The sequence below is a fragment of the Drosophila suzukii genome, chromosome 2R (assembly GCF_043229965.1).
Source record: "Drosophila suzukii chromosome 2R, CBGP_Dsuzu_IsoJpt1.0, whole genome shotgun sequence".
NCBI lineage: Eukaryota > Metazoa > Arthropoda > Insecta > Diptera > Drosophilidae > Drosophila > Drosophila suzukii.
In genome coordinates this window covers 13,159,511-13,176,692 of record NC_092081.1, presented here as the reverse complement: position 1 = coordinate 13,176,692, position 17,182 = coordinate 13,159,511, and the positions used below count along the sequence as shown (strand labels likewise).

General features: G+C 39.3%; 2 protein-coding genes across 2 annotated transcripts; both read right to left on the bottom strand.

Annotated features, from left to right (window-relative positions):
- Positions 1-8,487: 8,487 nt before the first annotated feature.
- LOC108008932 (uncharacterized) lies at positions 8,488-8,945 on the bottom strand. Its single transcript, XM_017072843.4, has one exon. The coding sequence runs from the start codon at positions 8,822-8,824 to the stop codon at positions 8,564-8,566; it is 261 nt and encodes an 86-aa protein (XP_016928332.1). The 5' UTR covers positions 8,825-8,945; the 3' UTR covers positions 8,488-8,563.
- Positions 8,946-13,444: 4,499 nt separating this feature from the next.
- On the bottom strand, positions 13,445-16,902 carry LOC108008657 (uncharacterized). The gene is made up of 7 exons (XM_017072542.4): positions 16,473-16,902; positions 15,596-15,762; positions 15,047-15,439; positions 14,806-14,982; positions 14,168-14,451; positions 13,959-14,104; positions 13,445-13,857 (listed from the first exon to the last, which is right to left on the bottom strand). The coding sequence occupies exons 1-7, from the start codon at positions 16,744-16,746 to the stop codon at positions 13,541-13,543; spliced, it is 1,758 nt and encodes a 585-aa protein (XP_016928031.3). The 5' UTR covers positions 16,747-16,902; the 3' UTR covers positions 13,445-13,540.
- Positions 16,903-17,182: the final 280 nt, after the last annotated feature.

Here is a 17,182-nt window from a genome sequence, read left to right as displayed (position 1 = left end):
GAGTTAACCACTGCGTATGAGTAATATTTGCAGATACTTTTTAACCGAAATGAGTCACCCATGGTGAAAAGTCGGTGGCCATTCATCCGGAATTCAAAGCATATGTTAAGCTAAACTGTTCCCATTACTCAGGGTCGTAATTTGTACAAATTGAATTGCTTTGTTGGCAGGGCAGTTTGGATATCTACTGAATTATTTCGCTTTTGCACTTTTAATGTATTACAATTAATTTTCCATGCGGCCGCACATTTTTCATTTCATTATTCCATCGCAACAACGCAGTAAACAAAAACAGCGAAAGAAAACTTTTCTATTCATTTGTTGCACATTCTTTTTTCAAACACATACAATTCATTGTTTTTAGCCTGGAGGGAGAAAATGGGCAGATACATTTTAATTTATGTTAAGCGCGTTTATTAAGTGGTTGTTGCAGTGGTTGTGTATCCATGAGTAACATTCACTATCTGGTGGCTTTTAATTAATATTTGCGCGCAATATTTGGATTGTTTAGGATATAGATGCGGGCAAAGAGCAAATTATTTATGGTCAGCTCGTGTTTTTATTAAATGTTTGCGGTTGCATGTTGCATCTGCAACAAAAGCGGAGCGGAACGGAAGCGTACAAAGTATCTGCAAGCTTCGCCTAATGGCCCTTGGCGATGGCCATGCAAATCTATCTCTAAAAATTGATGACGCATGCAGCGGGCGAGGATGGAAATAGAGCATAATAAATCATCTGGACCCTTGCTAAGCGCTCCCGGCTAATACACGGAGAAAAATAAAATTATGTATATAGGACCTATATTATAGGTATACATTTGAGTATGTTTTCTATAGGAAAATAGTTTTTCAACCTGCACTTTAGCGTACTATATTGACTTTCGGTATACCAAAATCTGGTTCCATTTGCTTTGGTTTCCAGGTAAGGAAACAAATTTGAAAATGTAAGAATAATATGATAAAAGGTATGATATGATATAATATGATTATATTAAAATAATAATAATGGTATATTATTTTTAGTCATATTTTTTTCTAAGTGAAAGTTGGAGTGATTGCTCCCGAAAGTGGCCAAGGCAAATGAGTTTTTGATATTATCAAAAGACGAAATGCATTGACAAGGACGACGAGGTCTGAACATCGCCCAACTAATCCTACCCCGCAGCAAAAGTCCCCCGCCACGCGTTGCCTATAAAAAAAAAAAACATCCCAGCATCTGGAGTTTCCATAGGGTAGATATAGAATCTATAGATGGTATAATATTGAAGAGTGTGGCTTTGGCAATTTCCGTTGCATATTTGCAGGCGCCGCAAATTTATGAACAGCTTTATATCGACGAACATCACACCAACCACCACAAAAAAGCGAAACAATGCTGGAATCGCATTGGTAAAAGAGCTCCTGCCAAATTCCGCAATTTGTATGAAAATGAAAATGTTTTGTCATTTCGCATTCAATGATTTAAAATTCCTGTCACATGCGTTTTTGGCGAGCTTTCCATGTTTATATTTGCCATTAAAGGCAGCCAGCCGAATAACTCCATAGAATGGCCCTCTTAAAAAATTGCATTTAATATGCATTAATGGCACCAGGACCAAGGCAGCGGCATTATCCACATCATCAGCCAAAATCGAATGTGAATAATAAAATATTGAGATTGGGAAAGATATAAGACGTGATATTCTGCCGTCGCCGGAGGGCGAAATAAAAAATTCTCGACTTTTGTTATACAAATCCAGGATATTAATGAGCAGATAATCAGGAAATCCAATTTCAGATAATCGCATCATGCAAGTATAAAGGAAATACTTTTACAGTATTACAATTTGTGAGTAAAGTTAAAATAAAGTAATAATCATCATTAAAAAAATGTAAAGACAAAATGAAAAATATTTTAATATTTAAACAATTAAATTAGGTAAATGAGGAAATAGAATCAATTAATTCTGTAAAATACATTATTGTTTATCTTCGAGAATTTTATGATTATATTTTATTTGTTCCATTTTTCTTATTAGAGATAATCCTTCCATCTTTAACAACCAAAAGATCACTTGTTGGACACTTTAAAAAATGTTCTTTGAAAAGGTTTCCAAAATTTTAATAGTTACAGAATTTTTCCAAATTGCTTGAAGTTCAAAATAAGTTGAGAGTATAAGCAAAAGTTTCCTAGAAACTGCAATAGACACATCATCATGAATAAATCACTGATAAACAAAAAGTTAGTTTATATCCTCATGTTCCCAAAATCTCAGCCTTTTTAATTATACAATCCCATTTCAGGGAGGCACTCAGATCCCAATCTGATAATAGTTGTTAACAGAAAGACCCTTAGTATTCAGCGAACATCGCATCTTCCCTTCGAGGAAAACCCTCCTTCATCACGAAATCCTCAGACCAATTAACCATTTAAAAGCGTATCGAACTCCTTCATTAGCAAACATTGCCCAATTTCTTCCCTCGTCGCAAATATTTCATTTATATGCCATAAATACTTGTATGAAACTTTCAACGCGACATGAAAATTAAACGAAATGGTACACCCATCCTATTTGCCACATACCCCATATATGTCCTGAAATTGTTTGTCTTTACGGGTAGCAAATAAAAATTCTGCTTTAACGCATGAAATCACACAAAGATACTAAAAATTTGAACATGCAAGTTTATGTTGGCCAAACGGCATGGAGTCTGCGGCAAGGATAAAATGTCCTCTAAGTGGGTGGCGGTGGGTGGTAGTGGGTGGTTGGTCGCTGTGGCCGCACAGACTGCACACACACACACATGCATACCAAACAGCAACAATAGTAAACAAAGCGCCACAGTTTATGACGCAGTAGGCCAAAGTCCCCCAGCCTCATAAATATAAAAATTAGTTGCCGGTCAGTTAGCAAGTGGGTGGTTGGGAGGTTGGGCGGTACGTTTCGCTTTGGTCTTGGCTGGAAGGCCACGCTGGCCGCCCACAATTAATTAATTAGTTCAGTTGACAAAAATTGCGGTGTTGCCTGGTGGGCAAAGGAGGTCGAGGGGCTGGGACTGGAGTGCCAGAGGGGCGGGGGTCATGGGGCAGGGGGCGTAGCAGGGTTATGTGGCTGGCCCGGCATGTGTCTGTGATTGGACTGGCTTACCCATGAGCTCCTCCACGAGAGTTTGTGTGTGTTTGGGAATGGCCAAATGGCTGCGACTCTAATTATGTTCATGCGTAACTCGAATTATCAAAGGACATTAATTTTGGGTTATGCGGATTTTGGATGGAATTGCCCACCAACAAACATGTAATAGTAAAAGCATATCTAAATTGTTCCGAATTAAGAGCTGAATTTAGGTATTTACTAATTAATATTTTTTTTTGCATCACCACATCACACTTTCTTTATATAATAATTCTTTTTGATATAAATAAGAATTCTTTTTCAAGATATAAATATTGTATAAAATAACACCAAAATTTTACCAATGTTCCTAGGAAACTTTTACCTAACAAGAAGAAACGTATAAAATGACTTATTAATAATAACCTAAAGACAATATTTGTTTTTCTGAATAGCTTTAATATCTTTAAATAAATAATTCATTAAGGGTCTTCGAGCACAGACACATTAGACCGAAATCATATTAAAGAGTGCTAAACTAATCCTTAAAATATATTTTTAACACATTAGCCCCATCATTCCAATCCAGCTGCTCTGTAATTAATTTTTTGACTTAGTTGTTAAATTATTTTTAAAAAAGTTAAGAAAACCAATAACAATAAGGTTCTAAAAAAGCATGATATGTCAAGGCTAGCCTTGTTATATCTTTTCACCAATTTTCGCTGCATAAACCCATAGTTTTTGATGGTGTGTGTTCTCATGCCCATGTGTGAGTGTTACTGTTTTGGGCCCTCGTCCTTTGTGGGTGTCATTTCAGTTTCAAGGGTCGTGGGCTGCCGGCGGTCAACTGTTTTCATAAGCGTAGCAAATATTTTCACAAGGCCAATTAGTGGGCAGGCTCCCAGTTGACCGCAGATGCTGAGAGTTTTCCCGCCCCTTTAACCCAGCCCAGATTCCAAGTCCTTTCGCCCCCCGACTTCCGTTTCCGTTTCAGCACAGCACAGTTATAAAATTAATAAAAAGCTCCCAAACTTTCCAGCTAGCTCGCTCTCTTTTCAGCAAACGCCTAGGCCCCATCTCGCCATCTCCCTCTCGCCTAAACAGCTGATCACACTCTGGTTTTTGTCAACGACTTTTCCGTGTGACGCAACATACTTGCGAACACAAAAAGTGAAAAAGTGAAAAAGGCAAAGGCAAAAGCAATAAACTTTTCAATTGTTTCTTTCGCACTCTATGCAATAGTTTTCTGCAGCCTTCCTCTTCTTATTTTAGTTTTTTACACAAAGTTTTTAACTGGCGCTGACTTTAAGTGCAATTCAGTGCCGAGGACAAGAAAACCTTAAAAAAAAAGCGGTAAAAAAAATATAAAAAAGGAAAATGCTAAAAACTTTTTCCCACTTGCCGCTGACTTTTCCACTGTGTTCTATTCTGTTTTGCGGCTGCCACATTCGTTTTGTTTTCGCCAGTTTAAAAACGCATTGCCAAATGTGTCACACAGAAGTTATTGTTCGTGTTGTGCTTTTCCCTCGCTCCTTCACCGTTATTTCGCCTGACACAATGCGAGTGCCGTTAGTTCAGAGTGGCAGGGAGCGAGCGAGAGGGGCAGAGAGAGAGGTTGCATGCAGCATGCGGTTGCTTTGTCTCCTGCATTGCACATTTTGCACTTGATACAATGCACAGCGAACGGGTGGGAGCGAGATGGATGGCGGTGAAGAGTCGAACGGTACTTGACGGGTCAGTGCGCCCACCTTTCACCACCCACCACCCTCCTCCCAAAACCCCCTTTATAGCACCCATCCTGCACAAAGGACCCCGTAAACAAACAGCTAAAAATGCAACTGGGTTGAGTGTCTTAATGCGTGGCTAAATGCCGACATTCAGGTGTTTTCCATTTTGCAAAGTATTCATTTCAGATGAAATGTGTTTTTTGGGTGACCTTCTATTTGGATTTTAGAAATGTACAATGGCACATTTTTCATATCCTTTTGTCATAATAATACTGTCAAATATAAACAGAATACAAAAATGGATACCATGAGAGCTCAGAAGGTCAAAAAGAAACTTAGAAAATTACCCTCATCAACATCATTTAGTTTTTTTAAGTGTGGGTAAAAAAATACAATTTTGTACAAAAATAGTTTTTTGTTGGAGCCCAGAAATAAACTATACGGTTTTTAAAAGAATGCAGCAACACATTTCATATCCGAGCGACTTTTTTCTATAATAATGATAATATTTCAACATTGCATACTTTCAGACACTTTAAAAAGTTTAAAAGGTAACGCAAAAAAAATTAGAAAACAGATAAACAGACAGAAATGTTCAAGTAAATTGTTCTTGAATTGAGAACATTCGTTCTTAAATAGCGAACAAAATGGTGAGAAGAAAAAAGTTTAATTAAGTTTGTTTATCAAATTTTTGATAAGTATACACTACTGACTGGACTAATACATAGTTTATTTGTTGAGATATACAATGTAAATACCTCTTAGCTTGATTTGAGCAAAATACAAAATTTTTATCTTCAAAAATGTTGTTCTATTTTTAAGAACATTTTCAACTCAGATAAGAACGTCAGAATTTTCTCAGTGTATATATATGATATATCTCTAACATCTTCCTATTTTCCTAATCTACACATATGGAGTAATTAAAAAAGAACAATTAGAAAAATATGTGTTAATTCCTGTCCGAAACACAAATCTCCTTCGCGTTATAAGAAAATCCGTCCATCACTATCAGATTGATTTCAAAAGAGAGCTTAATAGAAATCATGTTCCCCTATTTCTCGGCTTTTTAAGCCGATCTGACTTTCAGAAGATGGGCTCACACTGAGCCATCGATACGGGGTCCCAAGACGGATTAATTTTTAATGAGCCAGTTAGGCAACAATTAATGAGGCAGAGAGCAACAAACCGCCCACCGATTTCCCCACCCCCACCGGATGCGGTCTCACGTGCCACCCCAATAAATCATCATTGCCAAAAGCCAACAACGGCAGTAGAAAAACACAATGGAATACAATTGCAATTTCCCGTGTCCAGAGCCGTGTCCTTTCTGGCCTTCTTCTTGCCCTAAATCCTGACAAATGAGCGAAATTTCATAGCTCAGAGGATATTAACGTGTATTAGCAAGAGACGAAGCGATGGCGAATGCATTAAGTCAACTAACTGTGGTAAATAGAGGGGAATCAACTAGAAGGCGATCCTTCGAGGGCACGTTGCACGCAGCATCAAATTTGCTGCTTCATTTATAAGGATTACCTCCCCCGAAACAGTAAAAACTCATAACAAAATTACTTGCAAGAAATGCAACAAGCTCAAATATAAGTAGAAGATATACTACACACCCTTGTTTCAGAGGGTAGGAATAGGAAACTGGCGCCGTGGGTGGAAGTTATTCTGGTGGGCGGGTGACTGGCCAACTAGATGGGTTTGCCCTCATTGCCTGGCAAACACGAAATATGCATTAGTTTGCCAGTTGTACTCCATGATAACAAGCTCTTTTTTAGCTGCACTTCTCGAGGGTTGACTCTAAGGGGCTTTGAAAAGTCGGGAAAATCTATATTACATCGGTTGGTGGTAATCAATCAAAATAGTTGTTGAAAAGGCCATAAAATAAAGAGCTCATTTAGAATTTATTACCATACAATATTTGAAAGGTGTTTTGAAAAGGATTATCTAGAATATCACATAAATCATAAGGGTTTTAAAATCACTTATTAAGGCGCCTAAAAGTATGCAAAAAATATTATTTGCATCCGCATGACCTATGGATACATTTTCTATCATGTTTGGTTTGGTTGTTCCTGTATTAGGAAGCATTAAGATATTGCAAAAGGGGTATTACAACTTGAAAGTCCACATTCCCTTGGGTATCGTGAATCTTCCGCATTTTCCTAGATATATTTTCAAATATTGAGAGCATAAAACTCTCTCGAAAACAACCCAGCCTCTTAACTTTTCTTTTCCTATCTCAACCATGTAAGTTTATAAAGAGTTCGTATCTGGCAGGTGACTCAACCATTTCCCCAGGGAAACATTTCCAAAAAGGCATTTCTGCAGACACCAAATTACTTTTAGTAGCTGCAGTTTTTTTTTTTGAAACATTTAGCAATATTAGAGGTGAATGTGAGCCGTAACTCCATTCAGGACACTGAAAGTAGCTGTTTGTCAGGTGTTTTTCGGTTTTCCCCATTTGCGGTAGAGCCATTAAAGTCAGCCAGGATGTCAAAACACGACGATGCCACTGCCAAGTTATTATAATTAAAGTCGAGTCTCAAACGACAACGGGGAGTTTCGCTTTCTTTGCTTCGGCTTTATTGTTTCCTTTCTGGAGCTCTGTGAGATGTTATTTGAAAATTCGTCGTTTGTTGTTTGTTGTTTACTGCGGCAAGACAGCCACAAGAACAACAGAGTGTTTGGGGCCAGAACAACTCAACAGCTTGGCTTACAACGGAAACGACAACGACAACGGCAACGGCAATGGCAACAAGCAACATCAGCAGCAACTGCGTGCTATATGCCTTTTTAACTTGATTTAATGAGTGCAGGGAAAGACATCAACAAGAAAAATGAAATAACTGTCATTGAAGACATGAAAAAGGGAGCTCCGATGGGGGATAGACAATTTCTCCGTTTCGGCCCGAGTTCTGATGAGTTGAGCTGATGGAGTACGAGGCTGCGCTACTTAACTGAGACTTCAAGGGAAGGGTCCGTCCTTTCTGAGTCCTGTCTCTCGATTCTCGGGCTCCGAGTCCTTGGTGTGGCAGGGCGCAATTATGCAGCAAATTAACGCTTTATATTTATTAAAAGGAAACCCAAGAAAATGGTCTTGGGCGTGGCCCTCTGAAGAGGGGGATGAATGTGTCCATACGTAGACACTGAAGTTCCTTTGACAGTTGGCAAAAAAAATGTGGTAAACAAGAAGGATTCCCAGTTTGCTAAAAGCTTGTATATCCTTCATCTTGTTGGTGATGGAGAAATTCTATGGTAATTGATATTTATGGCTGAGTTTGCCAGGAAAATTAAGGATACTGCAAGAGACTGTCGAAAAACATTTCATCAAGCACTTTACTGCTAAAACTGGGCGCAACTTCGGTAATTTTTAATATCAAAGGGCCGTTATCGGTTGACAATGGCTTTAATGCTGTTTATGATTTATCGAAAATTCGGGAACTAGCTATCTGCCTGATATCAGAATGGTGTTTTTGTAACAAAGTATTTAAATGTAAAATATAAAAACCACATGTCGGCATGATTAGGAGTTATTTTCTGATAAAAGGTATAACAAACCATATAACGAAATACACCACCGTTTTGAAATCACAAACCTATGTATTAAACTGATATGTTATGTTTAGGGAACCGAGTTGAATCATCACTCCGTTTAGTCACTCTTAGTTTCAGTCTATATTTAGCGTTTAGTTTACATAGTTCTTATTTATATCAAGTATTTGACAACTGCACAATCCTACGAGATGACACACAGGCCGCACTCCTCCATCACACAACAGGCTCCCAGGAGCATGCAGCATTCGGCGTCACTGGGTCCTGACTGAGGGGGTCCTGGCTGATTGTAGCTGGGCTGCTCCACCACGACCACCGGTTGATTATACATGGGTGACGGCATTATCACCTCCACGGGCGGAGGGGGTCCAATCACATTCACCACCTCCACGGGCGGCTGGTAGTAAGGATCGATCACGTCCACCTGGTAGCCTGGGTTGTACATCCTCCTTGCTTAACTTTTCTACTGACTTTGGTGCTAGCTAGTGACTATTGTTAATAGTAACTGGCCTAAACTGCTCGACTAAGTGAACCCCGCTCGGTAACGCGCCTTTAACTGAAACATTGAACGCAAATGGCTGGCGCTTTGGTGAAAATATCTTACTCATTATTATCTAAAGCCGGTAGGCATTTGATCAATGCCCTGCCCTGATTACGAATTTGTGTACACGCAAATAACATTGAGAAAACAGCTACAGTGGGACGATAGGATAGGATATTCTAAACAAAGGGAAATATTTAAGTTAATTGTTCTTGATTTGAGAACATTCGTTCTTGAAAACCGTGTTAGTACTTTTTGGTATCATTTATCTCATTATTGGAACAAAATGGTGATAAGAGAAAAGTTAAATTGAGTTAAGAACATTCTGAACTCATATTAGAACGTCACCATTCTCTCCGTGTAGTAAAATTAATAAGAAACAACCTAAGAAAAACTTAAGAAGGAGGTAAGATTGAGAACGTAGTTACCTCCTTATTAAATAATAATGTTTTAAGTTTTTAAGTGATCAAATAAAACTACATTGTTATTTAGTGTTTTGTTCCCATTAATTACTAACCTCTTTTGGCATGTGTCAGCTTCTGTATGAGCTTTATACTGGTATTTACTTTTTTATTAGCAAAAATGTTATGCCAAGTTTTTCAACAACAACATGAGTAGCTTTCCATATAAGCAAACTTTATAAACAGGTTTAAAACAAATCCCAATTAAGGCTAAAGTTTGTATTTGTCCTGCTTTTAAATTGTGTTTACTACTCTTGAATATTTATATTATAAATTAAGATAGTTTTATCCAATTCACTTTGATATCCGCACCACGGTTTTCCGGCTGGCATATCACGTTGCGTATGAGTAATATTGTTTGGGCTTTAGATAAACGTTTGGCAACGAAAGAGAGCGGGCCAGAAATTATGTTAAATGAGCAGGTCAACACCAGAAAAAGCACTCCCATGGAAGTCGAACTCCCTCCCACATAGTCGTAATGCCCCAGTTGAGGACCCTCGTCAAAATATTTGGGGCGAGAACTCTGTCGCTGCGGTTGCAATTCAAGCGCCAAGAGTCATAAAATCCTTTATCAAATGGGAGCAGCAGGCCCATGGAACCGAAGTTGGCAGCACTCTTGACACATTTTCCGCTTTTATTGGCAAATTGAGAAACATATAAATAATAACTTGGAATGTGAACTAACTTTGAAATGATGTGGCGAGCATTGCCGGCGGCCAAAAAGGATTGCTCCAACTTGGCCGCCATAAAACTACAAATTTTTGTGGCATGTTATTAAATTTGGCTTTTTATTATCATGTGGTCTTTTGGCATTGAGATTTATGTAAGACAATATAATGGCTCTCCCCCCAAAAAGAGAAAGCAGAGTGTGAAGCAAAACACAGCGTTATTTATAACAAATCGTAAAATTTTATTGCACGAAAAAACTGTGTGAATTGTTTGTGGTCGCCATAGACATAGAAAGTTAATTTAACGTAACGAATTAGGGGATTTGAGGTCCCCTTTTCCGAAGCCTCCTCTTGGTCCTTTCACATAATGGTGCAACAGCAACAGCAGTCGCCACATCCACAGCAACAGGGGCAACAAGGACAGCAACAGCAGCTGTTATCCTTGGGAGGGGGTGGTGGTGGAGGTTGTTGAACGATCACCGTGGTGTTTGGTTGGGGCGGTACCTGAACCACCTCCACAACGCGAGTTCTGTGATCCATTGTGATTTGTAGTTAAACGGTAGTTTGGTCTATTATAACATCAACACAACTTGTTGCACCGCACGCGTTTCGTTTGGCACTGGTCAAAACACCGGGATTGTGTTATTATAGCCACGCTCTCGCCAATCTGCGTCTTTATCTATAGATAAAAGTAACTGGAACTGTTATCAGTTACCAGCGATTTGTGTGAAGTACCCAGCGATTCGTCGTGGTCTCACCTTGGTTGTTCAACCAGCTTTATGATAAGGGAACACCAAATCGATGGGTTATTTATTACATGATTGTATTTACAAAATGTTTACGGATATACTGTGTTTCAAATAAACATGGCCACATATTCATTCAAATCACTTATGCAAATCTGATAAAATGCAGATAATTCTTATCTATTTTAGTTGTATATCTTATCTGGCTTTAAATATCTGTAGTCTACCAAACTACGTCACTGAGATACAATATTGCATTTGTCATCTGCAGTGAATGGTCCACTTTAAATATGTCTATTGTAACTCCTACCCAAACCTTGGTTTTAATGGTTGTTAAATCTATGATATTACCAATGCAATACTATGGTGCTCTATTAAGGTTTTAATTCTCCATTTACTTGAAGTAGAGTTTCCACTTTAATTACACCCAAGACCGGTGCCCTCATTCCCCCACGAGTTTATCAATTGAATGACTCACATTACACAAACTATCAGGGGTAACTGGAAACACGCTAATGTCGCATAATGCCAAATGGGGCAGCTAATTATATATGCCACCTTATCTGAGCACTCAGAACTATATCCGACTACGCACTTTGCATTCGAAACCAGCCATCCAAGTGGCCCCATCAGCATCAGGCGTCGCATCAATTTCGGGCGAATAGTTCCTCGTTGCTATCATAAAACCGAGATCTCAATTAAAAATTTCACCCAACACCGCAGTTTGGGGGATGGGATATAAGGTGGATTCGTTGGGTTCCGAGGGGCGTTACCTTTCTGAAATTAATAAAAATATATATTTTTGAGCGCCCTTCTTGCAATGGCGATGATAATTAGTGTACGTGATTCTATTTACTTCGACTGGGCCCCCCGCAAAAAACCCCCATGGATCCCAGTAGCATCCCCGTTTGAGAAAGGGGTTGGGTGTTTCGGCGCAAAAGGAGGGTCCTTTAAGCCAGGGGAATGTCCCTGTGTGTTTGCAGGGTGTAATATGATATGCGCGTAAAAAATATAGTACGTGTGTGCGTGACAATGGCAACAACGTGCGGCAGATCCCTAAAAGGCAATGGATGGGGTACATTGGTTTTTGGGGGACTGGCGGCGAATGCCGGGTGTCAAAAATGAAACTACGCCTGCTCGGAATTTTAAAATAAGCAAATGAGTTTTAGCCTGATGAAAGCAGGCAGCATTCGAAGCTGAAGCAACAGCGGAGCCCATAAATATTTATAAACTTTCCCCTGTCATATAAATACGGGGTCATTAGTTGGCTGGCATACCTTTAGCCAGAGGTCCCAGACCTCCTACAGGATAATAAAAACGAACTAGGCGGTAATTTGAATCCCTCTACTCTATATAAAGCCGGCGACTAATAGAGTCGTTACTTTCCTCCGACGTAACTAAAGGGTTAATGGGGTTCCCGTAGATTTATTAGCGGGGGAATGTCTAAAACGAGGTAATTTCTGTTTTTCTTAGATTGTATAGATATTAGTTAATTTAATGGCTGTAAAATAGTATAAAAAAATTTTAAATAACAATGTTTAACCTAATATAATCACTTATAAAAACTAGGTGAAAGTCCTTCCTGGAAATAAAGTATACGCATCGTTGGCCCAAAATACCAATGGCTAGTTTACCAGAGGTCAGGACCAAGCCTATCAGCTTTGTTTCTGTATAAACACGGGGTCATATAATATATATACACAATACATATAAAAATGATAAAGCAAAATGGCGAAAAGTGGCAGTAAAAAATAAAATGCGCTGCCGCAAAAGTGCCATTTGTGGCATAAACACATGCGCGCCAAAAACTTTGATAAGACAAAAGAGCCGAGCCGAGGCCACCGAACCAGGTGGGCTGTTGGGCAGGTGGGTGGTGAAAAGGTGGCAGGTGAAAAACGGGAGGGGGCGAAAGAAGGCCGAAAACTTTGCCAAGTGTGGCGGCAGCGGGAAAGCCAGAGTGGAAATGTCCCAAGAATGAACTTCGCCGTTGGATCCTGCGACCGCAGTGTGCCACTAAATGCTGCCACTAAATGTGTGCCAAGTATTATTGCAGGTGCCACCAGGTGCCTATCTGCACACACACACGTGCCATTTGTGTGTGTGTGTGTCTCAGCTCTCTGCCGAAATTGCCCAAGGAGCTGCTCCTTGAGGTGTTCACCCAGCCAGGACTGGCATAAAATTAGCACAATAAAAACACATAAATGCGGCACAAAAACATGAAAATCCACTTGTTATAATTTAATCGAGTTGATAGAATTTTTACGACACCTTTCTCCAGGTGTATGTATGTGCGGAAGTGTGTCTACGCGAACCTTTGCTTAAAATGTGGGACAAAATAAAAGTTTTAATCACACGTCGCCATTTTATTGCTGGCCATGAAGATAAGAAAATGCATTACCAACTTTACGTGGGCTAAACTTTAGTTGAAATAGAAATGTTAAGTGCACAATAAGAAGTGAAATCCCTTAGGTTTTATACGCAAATGGGCTTAAGCAATTAACTAAAGCTACAAAAAATCATTTAATTTATTAGGCATATATAATAGGTATGTTAAAAAGGCATTTTACCTGCTTCTAAACTAAATTTTAAATTTATCTTACAAAAATAGTTATTTTTATCATTTTTAAAGAAGGCTAAAAAATTTACGCATATTTTAACGTTTGTAAAACATTTATTTGCCAAGTGTAAACTTACTCCAAACATTAGTAACGAATGTAAAATTAATGCTAAACATTAAATCGGCAGTTATGCCGACTTATATCCTTGGGAACCCTCCTCATTCTCCTGACCGCTAACTAAGGAGTGGGTGGCCACCGATTCGGATTTGCTAACCCGCCGAGACTGCATTAGGGTGGCCCGCTTGTTGATCGACTCCTCTGTGTTGCACATCATGCAGTTCTCTATGAAGAGAACCAACTCCGGAGCTCCTAGGCTATGGGCGATGGGTAGGGCATCGTCCAGGGCTTCCTTAGTCTGTTCCAGCTTGTGGAGAATGGCATTGGCCTTGACTATCTGAACCACGCTGAGGAACTTCCACAGATTGCTATTGCAGTTCTTGCTCTCTAAAGGATTAATTTTAAGAAATAAAATGATATATATAATATTAGATTTAAGTAAAGTCTATTATTCTGTGCTATTACACATAATAAATAAGTTTGTTTACCTTTGATTGCCTTGCGAGCGTTAAAAGCACACTCGGAATGACGTCCTTGGTCCAAATACGACTGGGAAATCTGATGCAACAGATAACATTTTTCAATTGAATACTTGGCAAAAACCATTCGATGTTCCAGCCGGGCAGTCAGCTTTCTGTAAAGTTTATTTATGGGCATTTAATATAATCTTACGATTGTTGGAGAATTTAAAACTTACTTGGCCCGTGTGGTCGCTGGATCGTTACCCTCAGGCTCCGGTTGTCGATCTCCAAATGTCAGTGAAACGAAGTCCTTTATTCTCTCCACCGGCAAACGCAGTAACCTCAATATTCCATTACTACCTTGAGGTATAAAACCTTTTGGCACTCGAAGTTGCTCGGATAGAGCCAAAGCCATTGTATTGTAGACCTCGTTGAGGAACTCGAATTTCCAGCACATCACACGGGCTGTTTTCAGCACCACATATGATCCCATAAGCTCCTCCACGAATTTGGCCAGTTGCTATGGATCGGTTAAATAATATTAAACGATTAATTCCTTGGAATTAATAAAATTGTTTAAAAAAGATACCGGGATGGGTTCGACTCATTCTCAATTGGAATTTAAATTCCAATTGTTATCTCAGATAAAACTGTAACCTATAAATGATGATAGTATTTATTGTAATATTGGTCGATACTCAATTCGATTCAGACAAATTGATCACAACTGAGATGCAGAACACATCTGTAAATCTAAAAAAGAAAGATGGCTAAAGTCGAAGGTACCTTTTTGTCTACAAATAATTTCTATAATCCAAATTTTACCCCACAATATTACATACAATAATTTTCCAGGAATACCGCTACGACTCACCTGCACCTTCTTGGCTTTACGAAGTACCCGGATCTGCTTCAGGGCCTGGTTCATGTTACGATGTGTCTGATATTGTACGCGGAACAGGTAGGCCTCTCGGTATCTGTCCGACATGGCCTTGTTGCGGTACTTCAGGTAGTTGACCAGGTAGAGTGGGCAACGGGACTGCAGCATTTTCTGCAGACGGGAAAAGCCAGGATCAGGATCGACAGCTGAAAACTCCCCACTAATCCCATCTTACCATGAACTTACGAACGATTTCGTACTGTTTGCTAGAGAGATTCTGAAGGAAGTACGACGATTCCTTGCACTGTGGCAGCAGAAGGTTGGGATTCTTGCAGAGCATCTTCATGAAGAGCACATCGATCCAGGAGTCGTTGATGTACGACTGGTGAAAGATGTTGAAGGCTCGCTTTCGGCGGGCAATCTCCATTGGTGACAGCAGCTCCTCTGGGACCTCCGGAATGCTCTGCACATCGCACTTGCCCTGCTCCTTCAGTATCTTCCACAGAGGCCGATCGTCGATCCTTTCCCTCTCCTTGATGAGGTCGTGCACAATGCTGACCGTCTTTAGATTCTTCGTGAAGAAGGCCGACATGGCCTCTCCAGTCACGTCTTTGATCACCCCATCCACCTAGAAAGATTGTCTTAACATTATTTGCACACAAAAGATAATATAATAAAAGTTATGGCATCGAAATGTCTTAAATTCCTGTGGTTAATCGGTAACACTGGGTCGAAACACATTTTTTCCCCAATGAATATGACCAATTTTTAAATAAAAACTTACCACCAGCTGGCGCTGCACAAAGCTGTTCCTCTTATTGCCAATAAAGATCCGCATGTTATTGTGCATCTCAGCCTTGCTGTTTTCAAACTGGTTTAATTCGTAAAGCACGTCACAAATGTCAAGGTTGATTATGGCCTTCTCCTCGCCATCAACTTTAAGGGCCAGCTCTGAAAAAAGCAATAAGGTTAAATAAGTTTACATGATGTAAGTTGATTTGTATTTATTTATCTGATTTTGCCGGAATTTTAAATTAAACAAACCCATATTTATAGCTATTGCTATTAGGATTAATGCTTGGTGATGATGTTATTTACATAGTTTCTTTATTAAGAATTAGATTGGACTTACTGATAAACAGATGTATTGAATTCAGGGACCGGACGGATACTGGCGAATCTTGGTAATATGACATCGCGACATATTAAAACTGAGTGATAAGGATAAATAAAATAATGGTAACATTAAGTTGTCTTACCAATGGTAGACCCTACCTATATTCTTGCTTTAAGAGGGGTGTCACAAAAATTAATAAGATTTTTAAATCAAACATAATGGTGTATATATTGATACAATCACAAATCCCGATGATGGTATAATAGTAATGATGATCTTAAACATGAGTGACTAAATCTAGTAAAATAAGAGTGACTTTAATTGGCTGTACCTATTGTTATCCCTATCTAAATTCCTGATTTACAAAGGATGCCATAGAAGTTAATATCATTTTGAAATCGACCATAAAGGCGTATAAAAGCATGCAACAATCTTTGTCAACGCATACTTTTAGACCACATAATTATTCTTTATAAAATGTGAAAGTAGTATGGGTTATCTTAAACGAGATGTGTTTAAACTCAGCTATCCCTTAGTAACTTACTGGCAGCATCCCGACTGTCCGCCAGGGCACCCAACATCTGGGCAGCCTTCCTCTTGCTCTGGCACCGTTTGTACAGCGTCATGTGATCCGTGGGCTCCAAGGCGAGTGCCTTGTTCAGATAGTGCAGGGCGAAGTTCTCTCGGCGGCGACGGGAGTAGTAGGTTCCCCAGTCCCGGTAAATGTCATGGAGCACCTCGTCCGACCAGTCTATCTTCATCCATGGCGGCAAGGCCTCATCCAAATTCGCCTTTGGCATCTCCACAATCGACGTCATTTTGGCTCAGAGTATTGATGCGCGTTTTTAAAATGAGTAGAGTGCAAAGTGGTAAATGTTGGTAAAGTTTTAATAAAACAGTGGTGATAATTTTACTATAAATTTAACAAAGGTTAAAACACATGTGAGTTGAACAGAATGTGAAGTCTGTCTAATACGAAAACATAAAATCAGAGGTATGTTGATAAAATATTTAAGCAAAACATTCTTTCTTCAAAGAAATCATCAAAAATGAATTATTTTGATCAAAGATTTCACTTATTGCCAACATTATTTACCCAACTGTTTGTGTACCGAGGCACAACTAATGGTTGCCCCATATTATTACAGTGGGCCTTTCGTGAGTGGCAGGTGGAAGTGGCAAGTGAGGGGGCGTCTCCGTTTCCTCTTCAACTTCGAATTCTGTCACACTTCTAATAAGCGCTTAAAAGCCACG